This window comes from Mastigoproctus giganteus, chromosome 5, assembly GCF_048544385.1.
Source record: "Mastigoproctus giganteus isolate SK-2022 chromosome 5, ASM4854438v1, whole genome shotgun sequence".
NCBI lineage: Eukaryota > Metazoa > Arthropoda > Arachnida > Uropygi > Thelyphonidae > Mastigoproctus > Mastigoproctus giganteus.
In genome coordinates this window covers 62,975,334-62,993,197 of record NC_143579.1, presented here as the reverse complement: position 1 = coordinate 62,993,197, position 17,864 = coordinate 62,975,334, and the positions used below count along the sequence as shown (strand labels likewise).

General features: G+C 39.0%; 1 protein-coding gene across 1 annotated transcript in view; it reads left to right on the top strand.

Moving 5' to 3' along the window:
- LOC150085454 (uncharacterized) overlaps positions 1-17,864 on the top strand; it is an 860,907-nt gene that overhangs the window by 820,732 nt on the left and 22,311 nt on the right. Inside the window, exon 41 of the mRNA XM_090374571.1 lies at positions 12,034-12,135. Coding sequence (XP_090230697.1) covers positions 12,034-12,135 — 102 coding nt within the window. The remainder of the gene's footprint in view (positions 1-12,033; positions 12,136-17,864) is intronic.

Below are 17,864 nucleotides of genomic sequence, written 5' to 3'. Positions count from 1 at the left end.
GTGCGAATTGTTTAATTCATGAATAATACGCAGAGATACTTTTCAACATTCTACAATCATTCCTTTCTAAATCTTAGCTCTTTTAGTTTGTTCGGTGTACACTTTTTAAACGAATTATGGACTAACTACTGATCACATTATAAGTAAAAATATTTCCATATTTCTTAGTAGTCACACACAATTTCCTACAATCAGAGGTGTGTCTTATGATTTTTGATAAATAGGCTGAATGAAAGTTTCACTTAGATCCATACAAAGAAGAAATTCTTTTGGCAAATCCTCATGTCATAAAATCCTTATACGCAAATACTTCACTCTGTAATAGTAATATAACATACAATATGCAGATAATGAATATTGTAATGATTTGATTTAACTTTCTCCTTAATTCATTTTAAGAGATTACCAAGTACTTTATCAACTTAACTCTGTTAATTCATAATTATATAAGATTACGTGGGAGAAGTGCATGTGCAACAGTGCATTATTTTTTTCTTTGGAAATCGGGCATTGATAATGTAGATATACTAAATGAGATCTTTAATTTTCTGTCTAATAGAGATTTAGCATTATTCGCTGAATTTATCATTTTTTTTTTTAAACTCTAGTTTCTGTAGGGTTCAGTAATCTTTAAAATTTCTGAGTTACCCTGAGAGAGAGAGAGAGAGAGAGAGAGAGAGAGAGAGAGAGAGAGTAGAAATCACCAAGAAAGAGAAGAATGATGATATCCAGCTCAGGACCCTGGGTGTGCCAAGCCCATACTCACTAGATGTGAGCCCCTGGGGTTAACGATGAAATTATTATTTTAAACTATTTTATCTTAACTTATTTTTAACCTTAGGTTTAACCTCTCCCAATATACTTGCATTTTGATATTTTTTATCCTGTAACAGAATTAAACAATATGAAACGTTGCATTTGCCCAAACGTGTTAATTTATCATTCCAGGTAAAATAAAGAAGCCTAGAGTGTACTTATCCTAAACATGCGGGGCAAAAGTGACCTTTGTACACCTTTTAAAAATTTCTAAATGTATCTAAGAACGAGTAATGCACTGTATTGCTGGTATAACATCCTTCGGTATAAAAAAATTAATAATTTATTTTGATTTATTTTTCGAAGTTCTGGACCTTCTCTGTATTTCAACCTTTAAATTTTTTGGGTGCACTTACCCGACCGTATTTTATTGTATATGCCGATTATCCTGTGTATTTTATTTAATATTCTGTTATTGCGAACTATTATTTTTGTTGTTGTTTCATTACATCAACCAACACGATTTTTTTACCTCCAAGAACTTAAATGCTGTTTTTAACCAGTTTTTATGCTTAGATTTCGAAAATCACCATGATAGTTTTACATCAGGTCACAGTTATTAAATACAGAGGGAGTAAAGTTTTACTAAAATATGCCAGCTTTGCACAATCTAGCCAGTAATGTATGACATACTGATTTATTTTAAGAGATATAAGCTAATTCTCTTAATTTTAGCAATCGATTCTGGCCTCGGTTTTCTTGTGATCCGATTTCTACCTATGGTTCTTAGATTCAAATTCCGATGCAACAATTTGAAGAGACCACATTTGGCGTTTTTGGTGAGGAGGATTTTTGTAGGCTGTGCCAAGGTTTTCCAGGTATTAACTGATCGTGACATGGTCTCAGGATTGTAAATCTATCCTCCAAACATAAACAGTCTCTCGAGAGTAGGAGGGTACAGCCCTCCTACCACTTTACAAGATGTCGACTATCAGCTAGTAAGTTCAGGTAGTGAGGTACATTTAATCAAACAAGATGATTTGATTCAAGACTTAAATTTGCCTAAAGAACAAACGACTGTTAGATTCCAGGACAGCAGTGGAATATACTCGCAACAGGAACAAAGATTTCAGTGTTTCAAAAAAAAGACATGAAAAGTTTTCGAAATATTTTGCTACGGAGGACAGTATGTGTTTTTGCAAAGACATTATTGGACTTCTAAAAGAACTAGGTGTTGTGCATAAGTCGGATGAATGGCCTTTATTCATAGCTACCTCAAAATTAAGTTTAAAAGCAGTTTTGCTTAAATTCAGATGCAACGAATTTCCATCAGTTCGTGTGTTTCATTCAGTTGGACTTAAGGAAAGTCATGAAAGCATGTGTAAGGTTCTACATGCTATAAAATACCAGGATTATGGTTGGAACATATACAGTGATCTTAAGGTTATTGGTTTGCAGGGGATTTCGCAAAATATTGTTGTTTTTTGTGTTTGAGATAGAGCCGTATGACAGAAAAACATTGTGCAACATTGGGACAAGCGGGACGAGTTTCATACCAGGACAATGTAATGTAAAATATATTCCTTTAGTGCAAACAAACAAGGCTTTTCTATCCCTGCACATCAATCAAACTTGGATTGATGAAAAATTTCGTGAAAGGACTAAATAAAGAAAAATGGTAACAGATTTGCATACTTGAGAGGTGTGTTTCCTAATTTAACATGCTAAATTTAAGGAATGAATTTTCGTAGGACCCCAAATTAGGAAATTCCTGAAAGAAGATGTTTGAAACCCAGTTAAAGAAGGTTAAATTAGCAGCTTGGCGATCAGTTAAGGCGATAGTACATGGTCTTTTTGGGTAATAGGAAAGAAGAAAACTATGAAATGTTGGTGTCTAATTTACTGTGCTACAAAAACATGGGCTGTTGAATGTCGTTGAAAATTCATTTTCTTCCCATCTCGAATTTTCCCCAAAAAATCTGGGAGATGTGAGTGATGAACAAGAGGAGCGGTTTCATCAAGATATTTCCACGATGGAAAAGCGGTACCAAGGTAGTCGCTGGGATCCTGTAATGATGGAAGATTAATCAGGAGTACACGTGAAAATCCCTTATTAGCAAACTTTAAGAACAATTACAGGTATGCTGGTTATATATCATTGAAATATAACTATTTCGCAATGATTTACGATATTTTTTTTCCCGAAGTTAAATAAGTCATAGAGAACGTAATTTTTTTACAAACTTGAATTATATATATATATATATCCCTTTATTTTAACTTTAAACGTTGGTACATCTTTTGATGTAGCCGTGATAGAGACTTTTTATGGTGATTTTCAGAATCAGGAGTTTATTTCCTCCAGAATCACATATTTTCATTGTGGAGGTATGAAAAAATTATTTTTTTGTTAGCTAGTGTTATTATTATTTATATTTCCAAATTTATTACATGAAAATTTATTCTTTTTTATTGAGTTTAGCTTCATTCCATTTGTATATTGCTGTTTATTTTTATTTATTTAAAGATTTCTTCTGTCTTATTTTTGCAAATTTAGTTTTATCTAGATCGAAACATGATGCCAGGGCCGGGCACAGAGGCGCACACAAAGTTCCAAAAATCGATCCAAGCATTTTGTGTACATGTTATCCACAAAATTCTTCGATCCCGCCTGTAAGTTTCCACACGAGATCCATGTGTGTTGCACCAGTTAACTTCGTGTGACCCTCAACGTACCGACTTTGCTCTACGGTTTATGGCTAGGATGGTGGGGGGATGACATGTGACGTATGTACTGATGAGGCTCATTTCTGGTTAAGTGGCGGCGTGAAAATCCATAATTGTCAGGTTATGGGAACATCACCTCCACCTATTAGCGACTTTCCTATGAACCCCTCCTCCGTGATATAGCGTTTGGGGAGGGGGCGCCATCGGTTGTTCCCCACAACTCCACCGTAAGTTCCCTTGTGAAGTATACATTACTGTGTAAAAGCCAGACAAAAGTTTTGTCTGGTTTATGAGAAGTATTATGTTGGGTTCTGGCATTTGGCCGCAGGGCCCGTAATGTGACTCCACGTTGCCCGTACACACTGCTAGGAGGTAAGCTAGGCTGCCAAAAGTTCTCTGGCAGTTCCTGTCGCCTAATTGCCTGAGCTTTCAGTAACACAACTTAAAAAAAAAAAATTAAGTCAGAGTGTGGGATGAAGCATGAGAAGAGAGGTGGAGTCAGAGTGTGGGATGAAGCATGAGAAGAGAGGTGGAGTAATTCAGATTGCTGAGGATGTAATCGAAGGCATCCCTCAGAAGAGCAATGGTACTGGTACGATCAGGCGAAGTAAGGGGGGGTTGACAGATACTTAGCAAGGGAGCTTAGTTTGAACGCCGTATCCTATGATCTGTACAAAGTAGAGACCTCCAGGTCAAAAAGTATATAGAACGGCGAGAGATTGTCTTGTTATGGTATGAATTAAACTGAGTTCCTTCTGCTATGAAGTTGAAGTTACTTCTTATAGATGAGAACTGGCAAGAGGTGTCCTATGGCGGAGTGTCCGTGGAAAGTCATAATCAGTGAGGTTCTAGTCTTGATAAATTGTGATCGTTATTGGTTGGCAATGGTCCTCGCCTTTTGAAGAGTTCCTGCGCGAAGGCAGAGAAGTATTTGTAGTTATTTTTGTCTTCAGTTAGGTTATCTTCCTAATTTTGGGCAGATTGAGAGTATGGATTGAAGATCCTCATATTCTGGGCAAACATGCATCATATGTTCCCATGTCTCGTCAAGATCACAGTGGATCATCTGTTATGCCTAATGAGGTTAGCTTTTCTTGAATGGAACTGTGGCATGAAAGCCTGAGGAGATCCAGGTCAGAGCTGTTCGGGAGGTGAAGTTGGGTTGAAATTTGCTTGTTATTAAGACATTTGATGGTGGATCCATCTGTTTTGCCAGACCTGCAGCAGGTGAGCAAGGAGGCGTCGTTTTTCAGCCTTGTGATTGTTGATAGGCTGTGTTGTAAATCCCGTAATGGTCGTGGGGGTTCCTTTGGAAAGATGGTAGGATACCACATCTGATGTCTAGATCCAGTGAGAGAACCCCCAGCTAGGATATGGAGAGCTGGGGTGCTCACCATGCAGGTTGTGGTGATGATCAGTAGGATAGCTCCTTGAATTGTGAAGAGTTTCTTTTGATTGTTGGCTATGGTAGCTCTGTGGTACCCAACCCAGCGGTATATGTTATCGCTGGAAGGAGAAGCGCATGGGCGCATCGTTTTATACCACAGTCCCAGCGAGTGATTCTGGCAACAAGGGCAATATAGTTCCTGATGATTTTCTGTTGGATACAATTTAGATGGGGTAGGAAGGATAATTGTGAATCGAGGATGACTCTAGATGTTTAAGCTGAGTTTGGAACTTGATCATAGTTCTATCGATTTTGATTTGTGGGGTTCTGGCTGGCTGGCTGGTGTCCTTTAAGAAAGATGCTGCAAGTCTTAATCGCTGAGATGGTCAAGTTGAGAAAAGAAGCCCAATCCTGGAGGTAGGGCTGGATTTAAATTCTTTTGACCTCAAGCTATAACATATATTAGACTTTTCTCTCTTGCAGTTCATCTGTGAAAATATTAAAAAAAAGGATATTTTAAGATGGACCGAGGCCCCTTGTAATATGAGGCCCTAAGCTGTAGCTTGTTTAGCTTATATGTAAATCCGTCCCTTACTGGCTGAGGAACTCATCTAGAATCATGTTCCAGAGCGTTGGGCTGAGGACCGAACCCTATGGACATCCCCTGTAGATCTTCCAGATGGTCTTGGAGTAGGGGGCTCACTATGCTTGATGGTTGTTTTCCAGGTAGATTCTGATGCATTGGAAGAGGTTGTCTGGGACCTCCACTGCCCTGAGATGGTCACGGACTCCAAAGTGAGTCAAATTCCCTGGCGAAGTCTACTGCAGTAACCAGATAATACTTAGAGATGGAATTTTGTGCTTTGGTTATGAGCTATCGAGTGTCCTGGACGAAAGCCATATTGGTTAGTAGGGTGAAAGTTTGCGTTACAGTAATACCTGTATATGGAACAATAGTAGCCTTTCCAAAAGTTTACTAAGGATGGAGAATAAGAGCTTGGTATGATTTTTAAGTATTAGACGAATATTTGCTAATTTCCAATCTTTGGGGAAGACTCCTTCAGATAAACAGTGATTAAAGAGTTGGAGGAGATCAGTAAGATTTCAGCCACCTTCCTGATAATCTAAGGCTCAAGGAGGTCAGCGCCTGGACATTTCCTGTTTTGAAGTTTGGCAACAGCAAGTTGCAGCTCCTCAAGAGATCTTCTTTGGTTTCAGTATTGTAGAAGACAGAGTAAGAGGTAAATTTAAATCGATAGATGGCAGATATGCATCTGTATGGACTTGCTAGATGCAGTGCAGCCGAAGCTGGATGGATTTAGGACCTAAAAAAAAGTTCGTGTAAACATAGGTCTAATTTCGCATAGTTTCCAAGTTAGCATAGCTGGCTCAATTCAACTGTTTACAAACAGTGTTCGATACCTCATACACGCCTTTGCTGATAGTTATGTAAAGATCCCATAGTGTTCTTTGAGTGATTTCACTTTGTTCTCCTAGCTTACTCCATTTGAGCTTGTTATTAACATTTCGATATTGTGCATTTGCTTTGATAATGGAGGCTTATTCAGATCAATAGAGGGCAGATCTGCAACTGTATGGACTTGTTAGATGCAGTGCAGCCGAAGCAAGACGTCTGTTAGCAGAACACACCCCTACTCGTCATGTGCCAAATGAAATCTTTCAGGGAATACACAAACGCCTTGCGCAAACTGGTTCATTTAGAAAACGTGTTTCAGATGGTAGTAGGCCCATCAGCACCAGAACAACAGGAGGTCTACGATGATGCGTTTGCAGGCATGTATTTAGGCGCACGGTGGTCTGGTCATTTTCAGCATTTCCTGTAAACGTAAGCAGATAGTTGCTGTAACTCAGAAACAAGGCGAAATCAGACCTATGTTTACATGAACTTTTTTTATGTCCTAAATCCATCCCTGAAGTGGGTCCCACATGTTATGATACACCCTATCTATACATCCACGGCCGAGACGTTTTTACTATCTCCCACTTTCTTAGTATGCATTCAGTGAACTTAGTATATCAGTTCATTATCTTGTTCGGCTTTTTAAATGTACTTTTATTTTATTTTGCCTTACTGCAACTACACGTTTTGTTCACTTTTATGTGACTTGGTAGTTATGTAATTGCTTAGCCTATTATAAGAAAATATATTCATTGTCACTTTTCATCGTGCAGTCACATGCACATTCTTTTAAACAGCTCCATCGGTAAGCTGGATGAGGCATACTAGTTATACACAATCCAATAAAAAACAAGTACATTCGGCTCAATTAAAAAGTATGCTTTACAATGAAAATCAATTTAAAGTATACCTGACTAAAAGCTATAAAAAATAACCAGAAAGATAAATATACATAAGCAGTCGCTGTTAGTGTATTTTTATATTCTTTAATGATGGACAAAGCTATCCGTTTTTCTTAGTGCACTAATCTCATATTTAATATTTTAAATTCACTCATGAGATTTTTAGTTTTGCGGACCTCTTAGTTTCATTGAGCTTGTCACACTATTGCTTTATTTTTTTTCTTAAACCCACATTCACCTATTTTATGATTTGAGTGATTGTTTGGCTGTACAATAAATGATTATATACAGGGTGTTTCAAAAATGATGGTGAAAAGTACAAACTAAAATAAGCAAAAAAGTCCCAGTGAACATCGGGTCCCAAATGAACCGTTTTCGAGATAATGCACATTTTCTTTCTAACACCCTTTCCTCAACATCAGGTGTTATTCTTCTGGGCCTACCTGCTCGTATCCATGTGCTGCTGTTGTTGTTGTTGTTTGTTTGGTTTTTAGGAGCATTAGCATCTAAGGCCATATTGCTCCGGGATATGCGGTGGTCATTCCCTGACCTTTCCGCATCCTCCATATTTGGTGGTGACGGGCTCGAACCCCGGTCTAATCAAGAAGCGTGTGCTATGCACTGCTGCTCCTTCCCACCTGGCTACGGAGGCGCCGTATCCATGTGCGAAGCGCCCATATTCTCTAAGGCGTTTATGTGCACCTGTTGTGCTGCCTTCGATGAGGAAATGCTTCCTGGTACAAACGTGCAGCCTCGAGTGCACTGCCGTTGGCTTTATCATACATGAAGTGCATGTCCATATTCTTCGTTGCTGTAACCTCTTTCCATGTTGACTATCCTTTGACAAGTACTAGTATGCCTGCTACGTCTCAGAGCATTGAGATAGGGGAGAGAATGAGCCTAAACAAACAAGTCAGTGGTGGATTCCAACTCTGTACAGTTCACCTTATCAATGGTGGATCCCAACTAGAAATGTGCAATATCTCGAAAACGATTCACTTAAGGATCCACATTTACTAGGCTTTTTTTGCATATTTGTCTGTACAGTTCACTTTTGAAACATCGTGTGTGTGTGTGTGTGTATATATATATATATATATACACTCAGTGATCACTGAATTATGACCACCCCATCCGTAATGGACTATGCAGCATAGCTCCCGGTATAAAAGGCCAAACAGCTTAATACGATAGCGCGATGGTAATTTGCATCTCGGAGTGCAGGCCGAAGTAATAAAGTAGCAATTATGAGACGTAGTAAAAATACCATTGAGTTTCAAAAGGGACCTGATTGTGGAAGCGCACGTATTGGGTGTTTCCATATCGTAAATGCATGTCTCGTCAGTTGCTCATGGCCCGTTGTAGTTAAGGTGTATAAAGAATAGTGTGGAACGGGTCAAACCACCTCACTCCGACAGAACTGTAAAGGATTGAGGGACTGATGTATAGATGTTCGTGAGGGAAGGGTGCAGCGCATTGAATGGGCTCAACGGCAGGTTATTGCGCAATAGTTTGACATCGCAACAGAATATGGGGAATGCAAGAACAATATCCCAAATGACGATGTGCTGCACAATCAGTCGTACGGGGGTTCCAGAGCAGACAACCCAAGCGACACCCTCTCTTGACCTGATCATTGTCGACGGCGAATGCTGTGGTATCAACAACACGCTGGTTGGATTGGAAACGTGTGTGTGGTCGGATGAGTCCAAATACCTGGTGCAACACCAGTCCATGGACCTATCGTGCATTGCATGATTCCCATTATCCAGGTGGCCGTGGTTGCTTAATAGGGGGCATCTTTTGCTCTCAAGAACTTGCACCCCTGATGCGTATGGACCAATGGGATCTTCCAAGGCGATTAATCAACCGTGTCATCCGGCGCATTATCGTCGTGGAAGTCTGCTCCTACTTTAATACAGGAAAGGTTGAACTTTATGCAGCTGACCCTCTGAAATATTTTTGTATTGTATAATTCTTAACTTTTGCTTATATTATATTATTATTATTTATATACCTTACATTGTTAACTTCTGGCCCCATGTAAGGCTTATATTACAATACTATTCCTGTTCTTGTTGTACAAATATAAGTTGTGAATGAAGAATAAATATAAATTTATTTAGTACAAAACAGGCACAGTATTGAGTAAACTAAGTTTGCTACTGAGTTCATCAATTTAACATTGTGGAGGCACTGCTCCAATCGTGAGGTATATCGTTATTTATTTAAAACGTACGCTATTTTCCAGACCTGATAGTGATATACTTCTCTATTGATTTAAAAACAGCTATAGCAGCACCTAAAAATGAAATACAACGGAAGTTTAGCAACACGTCACACTACCCACGTGGCTGGTGAGAAACGTAATTTGAAATATTGAAATTAAAGCGATAGCTTACGGGACCACGGTAGCCTTGAGGCAACGTTGCCGGCTTGCTGAATAGCTGATCGAGGTTCGATTCCAGCCGCTACCCTTATGGGAATTTTCCCAGGGGCATTCAGTATTGAGTTTGGCGGTCTCAAACCGTGGTCGTGAGGTTTTTCACCGGGATTGACTCCGGTTTTCCCCTCACAACAGACAAACCGCCCTTCGCGACGAGGGGTACACGAAAATTTGATAAGGCTAGGGACGCGCGTAGACTAAACTTCGCAGCGTTTTCGCTGCGAACTTTACTCTTGAGGGAAGGGGGTTAGTGGGGCACCCGCGCCACCATCATAAGGTGGTTTGCGGGCACTCTGTTTAACAGACATGTTCTGCTCCTTAAAAAAAATGCATTGCATGCTCTAAGGTAGTGGATTTCAGCTGCAGCTAAATGCGAATAATGATGCCGTTCAGCAACAATCAATTGCTGGGGTTTGCACCTGCTGCAAAATATGTTCATTACGATAAAAAAAAAAAAAAAAAAATGTTAATATGCGCAGAGCATTTCATTTCAGGCACGTTAGTAAACATTAATAATTTACAGAGTTAAAAAAAAAAAAAAAAAAAAAGCACATGCGCAGAAACGAAAAAATTAATTTCGTTTCTGCGCATGTCAGCAAGCATAATTTCCAGTGCTTCAGCATATAGATAACCCATGTGATATTTATTCCAAAAAATAATAATTGCTGGAATTTAATGAAACATAGGAAGGGTCGACAAATCTTTCTTAAAATCCATCCACTGGGAAGAGTTATTACATGCAGACGGACAGACAGAACAGAGTACACACGTTTTTATTTAAAGTGAATAGTGGTGACGCGCTTCTACAATAGAAGATCGAGGCACTTTAAGTGTACGCTATGAAATTGATTCTCAGTTGAAAACTTAGTTTATTTTACTTACAGCTGAGGCTCTGCCCTCCTTTTTTGGTATGCTTTATAAGTAAGTTAAAATTTAGCTTGTGAATTATTTTTATGCTGTTCAAAAGAGTTCCCTTGGAAAGCTCTACAATTGGCCTCCGTAGCCGAGTGGGCGGGAGTGCAGTAGCACACGCTCTTTGAGGAGACCGGCGTTCAAGCCCCTGACTGCTGAATACGGTCGATCTGCCAACCCGCACTGGACCAGCGTGGCAGATTATGGTCCATTTCCCTCAGCATGAATTGTTGAGGAGGCTTCCACCCTGCAGTGGGTTGATAATGGCTGCACTTTACTTTTTTTACTTTTACATGCAGCCATTTTTTTCTGTCACAGATGGAAGCAATTTTGAAACTTTCGAACAAAAAAAAATATTGATTTTAGTAACTTCGACAAATTGACTTCAGCGGAAGGTACAAAATGTGTGCCTCTGAATAAAATTTTGATACTTGGGTGCAGAGGTTTTTTATTTATTAATTAGAGCGGTCCCAGCGAACCAATGTCAACTCCGCTGTCAGTTACACGTAATCGGATGAAGTCAAATTGGAAGATGTTCCATCTGGAAGTCCTTTTTTTTTTTTTTTCGATCAGAAATTACTTCATAGATACCGCCCTGTGAACCAGCGTGGTGTTGAGATAATTTCTGAAGAAAAAAACGGTACCTTCAGGTGGAACATAATTCTCTTCCCAATTGGATTCCGTCTGACTTCTTTTTATTCTTGAGAATTGATAATCTTTGATACGTGAGTATAAAACCATCGTGCTATATTTTGGACCTTTCGAGGAGTCCAGCAGCGTACATTGAGATCAGTAAGCGAGTTGCAGAAATGCTTCCACTAGTGGCAGAAGTGAATGGCTTTAGGGGAACCACTTTGAAGTGCATAAAAGAAAATAATTAATATTCTCAGAACTTTTTAGCCTCACTTCGTCTAATATATAGTCAGGAAATTTAGTAGAAAATAAACTTTTCCGAGACTTACAAAAATTGTCCTCCCTGTTGATGATGATGATAGTAGTTAAGTCGCCGCTTGTCATGCATTTGGAGAGATTAGGGCTTGAATCTCGCCGGAGAATGAAAGAATTCCTAAATGTCTTGAATGGGGGGGGGGGAATAGCTGGGCTCCGACGGAACAAGAAGGATTTTTCCCCGTGAGTCATCTCTAGTACCATATGAACTGGCAGGCTGGTGCCCCAAAAGTAACTGCCAAACGAATCAGCCAACCATGAAAGAGGGGGATGTCTTGATAGCAGAGTAAAATATTCATATGTATGCATGATTATTGAAGGGGAAAAAGGCTCTCTTCATCCACCAGAGGTAAGTATCTCTACTACTTTCTTACTATTATTGCATTCCATGAAGTATGGCAATATTTAAAGTACTGAGAATTAATGCGGAATCTAAGGTTTTGCTTTCATATCATTTCCGCTGTATAATTGTTGTCCTATAATAATAAATTATTTTAGGTATTTGTATTTATATTACCATTCTAATTTTTCATAGAACAATTAGCAGAGCTCTCTACCAAACTTCGAGGTCCACCAGGACCACCCGGGAGGGGGAAGTCAGGTCGTCTTGGTCCACCGGGACCTCAGGGAGTCCCAGGTATTAGAACCATGCATTGCATGATGTCGATGCTGAGGCTTGAGCATCCGGCACTAAGTTTAATTTAGTGAGTTGAAAGAAAGCTTCACTAAGTAATCGCCCATCCATAACTTAATTATTTTAATAATTTATCATAATCTCTTTTATTAATAACGGGAGATTAACTTTGAAAAGGCATACTGTTTCATTACCAGTAGGATGTTAAAGCTTTAAGCAAAAAAGAGCATCGCAGTTCATGAGGCTGCCTGGAACTCGAGACCAATAAACATTTCATACATAACGTCTCTCCCTCATGACTGAATTGTTGTTCCGAGTAGAATACGAACTTCAATATTTTTATTTTTTTGTTGAATTCCGCTTTTAAGAAGAACGGTGATGTCAAAATTATATTTTGCAATATTCTTGCACAGGAATAGGGCAGGAGCTTGTGTTAAAGCTAGTTGAACTCGACTGTAGTCATTATCTTACACTAAAGGCACGATCTTACACTAAATGGAACTTCTTTTTTTTTGTTTGGATTTACTGCCAATAACAAAATAAAAAAAAGCCTAATGTTTTAGTGAAATTAATCTAGTTTCAAATCTACGGCATTTTATCATTCCACGATGACCAGAACGCGATATTTACAAATCGCATATTTTTGATTCACTGGAAGCGATTCTAGCACCATTGTAAACCAATTGTTTTGGGCTTTAATCCTAAGGGAGACCAACAATTGTTTCGCTGAAAAAAAAGTTTGTCTGTTAGAGTTTACGTTAACTAATGAATTAAATTCATTTAAAGCAGAGGTGGGCAACTTTTTTCGTCAGCGGGCCGAATGAAATTTTCGTATCATGATGCGGGCCGGAATAGATTGAACGATTTAATAAAAAAAAATCAGAACCTAAAAAATGTTATATTACTTGAATTACCAAATTATTAATGTATTTTTAAAAAAATATCTGAATGTCCAATTATCATTGAAAATGCGGCATTCGGCATCAATTTTTCTTTTTTTTTTAATTGGCTCATTTTATGGGCTATAAATTATATTAAATTAAAAATTGTAATAATTAGAAAAGACATAAAATATCTCTCACCAATATTATTTTTTTCAATAAGAAGTCAAACCCAAAGGAACTTCGTTCGATCGATGCTACAATAATAATTAGGAAATAACTCTTTGACGCTGCGTAGAATCACTTGGTTACTGTTGTACTGGCCGCGATTCCCGATTGAACCGAATTAAGCCGAACGTTTACGGCGAGTGTAGTCAGGTATGGATTTTCTATATTTATGCATTTACCGAGGGGGCCGGATTCAACATCGTCGCGGGCCGGCTGTTGCCCACCCCTGATTTAAAGGATATCTTTAAAAAATATGTAAACGGCAAAGTACAAAAAAAAAAAAAAAATTGTGTGCGCCGAGCACGCATAGCAGAACTTAGGCGGACATTTATCACTTGACCAAGGATCCCGTATGAATGCCGCTGGCGACAAATATGCATGAATGGTAGTCTCAGAGATATGAGATGCTCCGTTACCAAATCTAGTTTCGACAAGTGCTGTGGCATCGGATGATAATAATAAATAAATTTCCTGTTTATACTCCGGCACGACAACCAAGTCAGTAGAGTTTACAACAAATCGTCCATACAAATATATTTATCGTATTTAGTAGTCACGGGCTTGAACCCCGGTCCACTCAAAGAACGCGTGCTATGCACTCTCGCTCCTGACCACTCGGCTACGTCAGGCCTAATTAAAAACCATTTGACTTCGATAGAGCCGGAATCACTTTGTTCTTGAGGGAGCCACGACAGCTGTTACAGGCAGACATTTTACTTAAATCCTCATTTGGAAATGCTGTTTGAAGAAGAGCGTGATCGCGAGCTGCTACAATCTTCACATCGTTGTTGAACCAAAGCCGATCGCACACGGAACAGACTAAACCGAAATCATTATCCAAGAATGTACGTTTAAACTATGCGTGGATGCTTCTGTGTTTCTTAAAATCCCGTTGCTGCTCCTGCTGTGTATTACGCCCGCTACGTGTTGAACGATTTGGAGTATTTCTGGCAGTCGGTTTTGGCTTCTTCGCTTTTCGTTTACGACTGGGCTTCGAGGACCCTTCATCCTTTTCATTTGTAGTATCAACTTCCATGACTCCTTCTTTCAAATTCACTTCTAATATTTTTGGAGAGATGTAAGGCTCTGAAGATGTTAACGCTGTCGAAATAGCTTAGATCTCTCCTTTTTACTCAATGGAGGTGGTTGCATTGCACGCATAGGTGCTCTATATGCCTTACAATGCTCATTATTAGTCTTCGACATGTTGAATTATAATTTTTTTATTAAATACGGTGGAGAATGACGAAATCAGTAGGGATACTGATTGGGTCATGCGTCGCTCGTGCCTGGTACGGAGGATACAATGGGGGGGGGGTGAATATTTTCATGTCGCATTTTCTTGGCGATTTTTTTGTCAATCCATGGATGTTGTAAGGCCTATAGCGCACGTACACAACACTTACTACAGTGGACACTCCGTAGCAAAATACCGTTCACTATACGATATGTAGTAAGCGCCGGTCATTATGATCACGAAAAGGAATTGAATCTTAATTCTATTAACGGCGAAACTAGAAGGAATATTATCCACAGGCTATAAAAGTAAAGATTTACGCTTTTATCACCTTACCAATTAACAAAATTAAATGATACGTGAAAATCGGAAGAATATTTTCCACAAGTAAGAAGAAGTCAATTACATAAGGGTATTCCAAGATGGTTACCCTCCCAATTACTAACCGGGCCTAACTTCGGTAATTGCATGAAAACTGGGGCATTTAATCTAGTATGATAATTGGCTGTTCAGAGTGTGTGTGTAATACGGTTACTTATGGCAATGGTCGCATTTTCGTTGCGTTTCTTTTCCACTCCACGAACGTAAGTACTCCCATCTGAAAACTGCCTGGAGCGCGCCTAAAGAAGTTTCACTTCAACAAAACTGCCCTTTCTAGAACAGCAGTACTCATCGCTCAGAAATCAAATTGACCGTTAAGTCGTAATTTATTCGTTAAGTCTTTAGACATTATACAGTACTACAGTCATAAAATGTTTCAACAATGCATTCAAAATGTTTAGACATTAAAAGATTGCCTCCTTGTAGAAGCAAAAAATAATCTCGCTCAAGTTTATGATTTCTAAGTTCGCCATCCACAAAGCACCCCCCCCCCCGAAGGAGGTTTATTCTTCTTAAAGCAACCGTGCTTCAACCGCTTCCCACATGTTGTAAGATCTTATTTAAGTGATTGGTGTTTAACCTCTCTGCGGATGAAGAACCTTTTCTATTGTGCTTCTCTACAGAAAACTTTGTAGCATGCAGCTATCTCTTTAATTAGCTCGTAATTCATGTCATCTATTCTGTTTTACTTCATTAAAGGTTCGGATAGTTTTTTTTATTTACGATGTACAGGACACCTAGAAGCGATTTCATTAATGTATGAAGGAACTTAAAAAGCTTCTTAATCTTCTGAGCTATGGGGGGGGGGGGTGGATTTACTCATAGTAGACCGACAAATATCACTTAATAACTACTGGAAAGTAATGGTTCTTATTAATTAAACTCTTCAGTCTCATCTGTAACTTTAACATAAGACACATATTGCTATGAAATTTAAATATCAACATTGTATTAAAATTGGATAAAGGTACAAGTTCAATATAACTTGTTCGGTGATCGCATGGGACTTACAATAAATCATTTTGTTGATTAGCTTAAATAATTTTGGGCAGAAAGTCCTTATTTTATTTAGAAATATCAATATGCCATTTAAATAAAAATAAATTTTCTCTTTATCTCCGGGACGACCAAACGGTCAGAGGAGTTCGCAAGATAGATTGAATACAAGAAACAGCACCGTATTCAGCAGTCACGGGCTGAACCCCGGTCACTCAAGGCACGTGTACTTATGCACCCACGCACCTGACCACTAGGCTACGGCGGCCTTTCGAGATATAATACAGTGTAGGGTAATATTCAGATATGCTCCTCCGTGATAGGACCACTGTCCTCAAGCTTAGCAACCAAACAATAAATGAGTGTTCCACAAGGTGGGGATCCTCTCTGGTCTGTTATTCATGGCTGTAATTGTCCCATTTATCCATCGGTGGCGTGATATGCTATACACGCCAATGAATTAAGGTACTGATCCATATCAAGTGCAATTTATCCTGATTAACAGTAAGGTAGCTGTCCTATTATATCATAAAATATTCTGCTCTCCTGGTGGTAGATGACTTTCATCAACCGGTGAAATACCACCACTTTGCTTATTGGAGGCTTGAAGTGGTGAAACCCATGTTTAGTCTCTAGAGCAAAGTTTCCGGCATCCCCCTCCCCCCCATACTTCTCCTTCAACCCATGCACGGTACTAAGTACTATAGGTTTTGATACCTTTCGTGTTTGGGGTTTTCATAAAAAAAAAAAAAAAGATTCAGGTCCGAGTTTATATTTTACAGAAATGTCAAATATAAACCACATGATGTGTTACCGTAAACTACGATTTCAGTTGTTTACTTATATATGAAGAGTGGTCGTTTTATCCAAATCGGTCTGCAATTTCCCAGTTTTAATCTGTATTAAATTCAAAGAAAGTTCATATTGAGTAACTTCAAGAGATGAATAGTACCCCTTGTCTTTTTTAGTTGGGCTACTCCTCTCCCCAGTGTGTGTGTGTGGGGGGGGATTCTCCTAGAATTGTTCATCTGTGGTTTTATGTACCTTCATATTCGGTTCCATTGTTGCTGTAAAACTAATCGAACAAAGTATTCTCTCAAGAACAATAAGTGACTGGTTGGACACAAAACACCGTTCACACAGATTTTAAGGTGACTGAAGAACCCTGTGAGCCGAAGGTCGGGAGTTGGATACATAGTGCAGTTACTATGAGGTTTTAACATATTGCAGAATGCCAGGGATTTAATTTGATTAGGTTTTAACGTGGATATTATGATCTGCGCAAAGACAAATTAATAATGGAACGAGGGCTGTGCCGAGCCATTTTAGTATCTGAGGCAAGAATGAAAAATTGCGCCCTACTGTTAATGATGGCAACGTTGGCAATTACAGCCAGGCCTCGCATAACGCGTTTTTCAAATACCGCGAAGGAGATAACGGTAAAAGAACTAGATGAAATCTTTCGTATCGCAGTTCAAACCTTTTGTTTGAGGGTTCTCTGCGATATTTATTTCGCCAGGGCCCAGAGAAGATTGTTGTCGGCTATCGGAAATTTGATTGATGAAAAGAGAAAGTCAACACAGTTCAAACATTTCCTTAACTCATTGTGTATTTTATGTCAGAGGTTCCCAAACTTTCTAGGTTCACGGCGCCCCTAGCTACCTTCAGCGGTGTCCGACAAATGTCGCTGTGTTTCCCTCGAAATTTTAAAATATTCCGCGGCACACAGTTTGGGAACCGCTGTTTTTTGCAACAAACATTTAATTCCATAATTATTTTCATTATCTTTTACATGGCATACAGTTAAAAATTTATTTAAAAGGTATTTTTAAAATTCTTTGCGGACAAGGACCAATTATAATTTAATATATTCGAATAACGCGTTTCCGTTTTGCGCGGAACGAATTAATCGCGTTAATTGAGGTCAGCCTGTATTTAAGCTTTCTTTTGGCGCCCATTTCAGCTTTTAACCTGAGGCTAGAGCCGCGTTCGCTTCACCCTCGGCACGG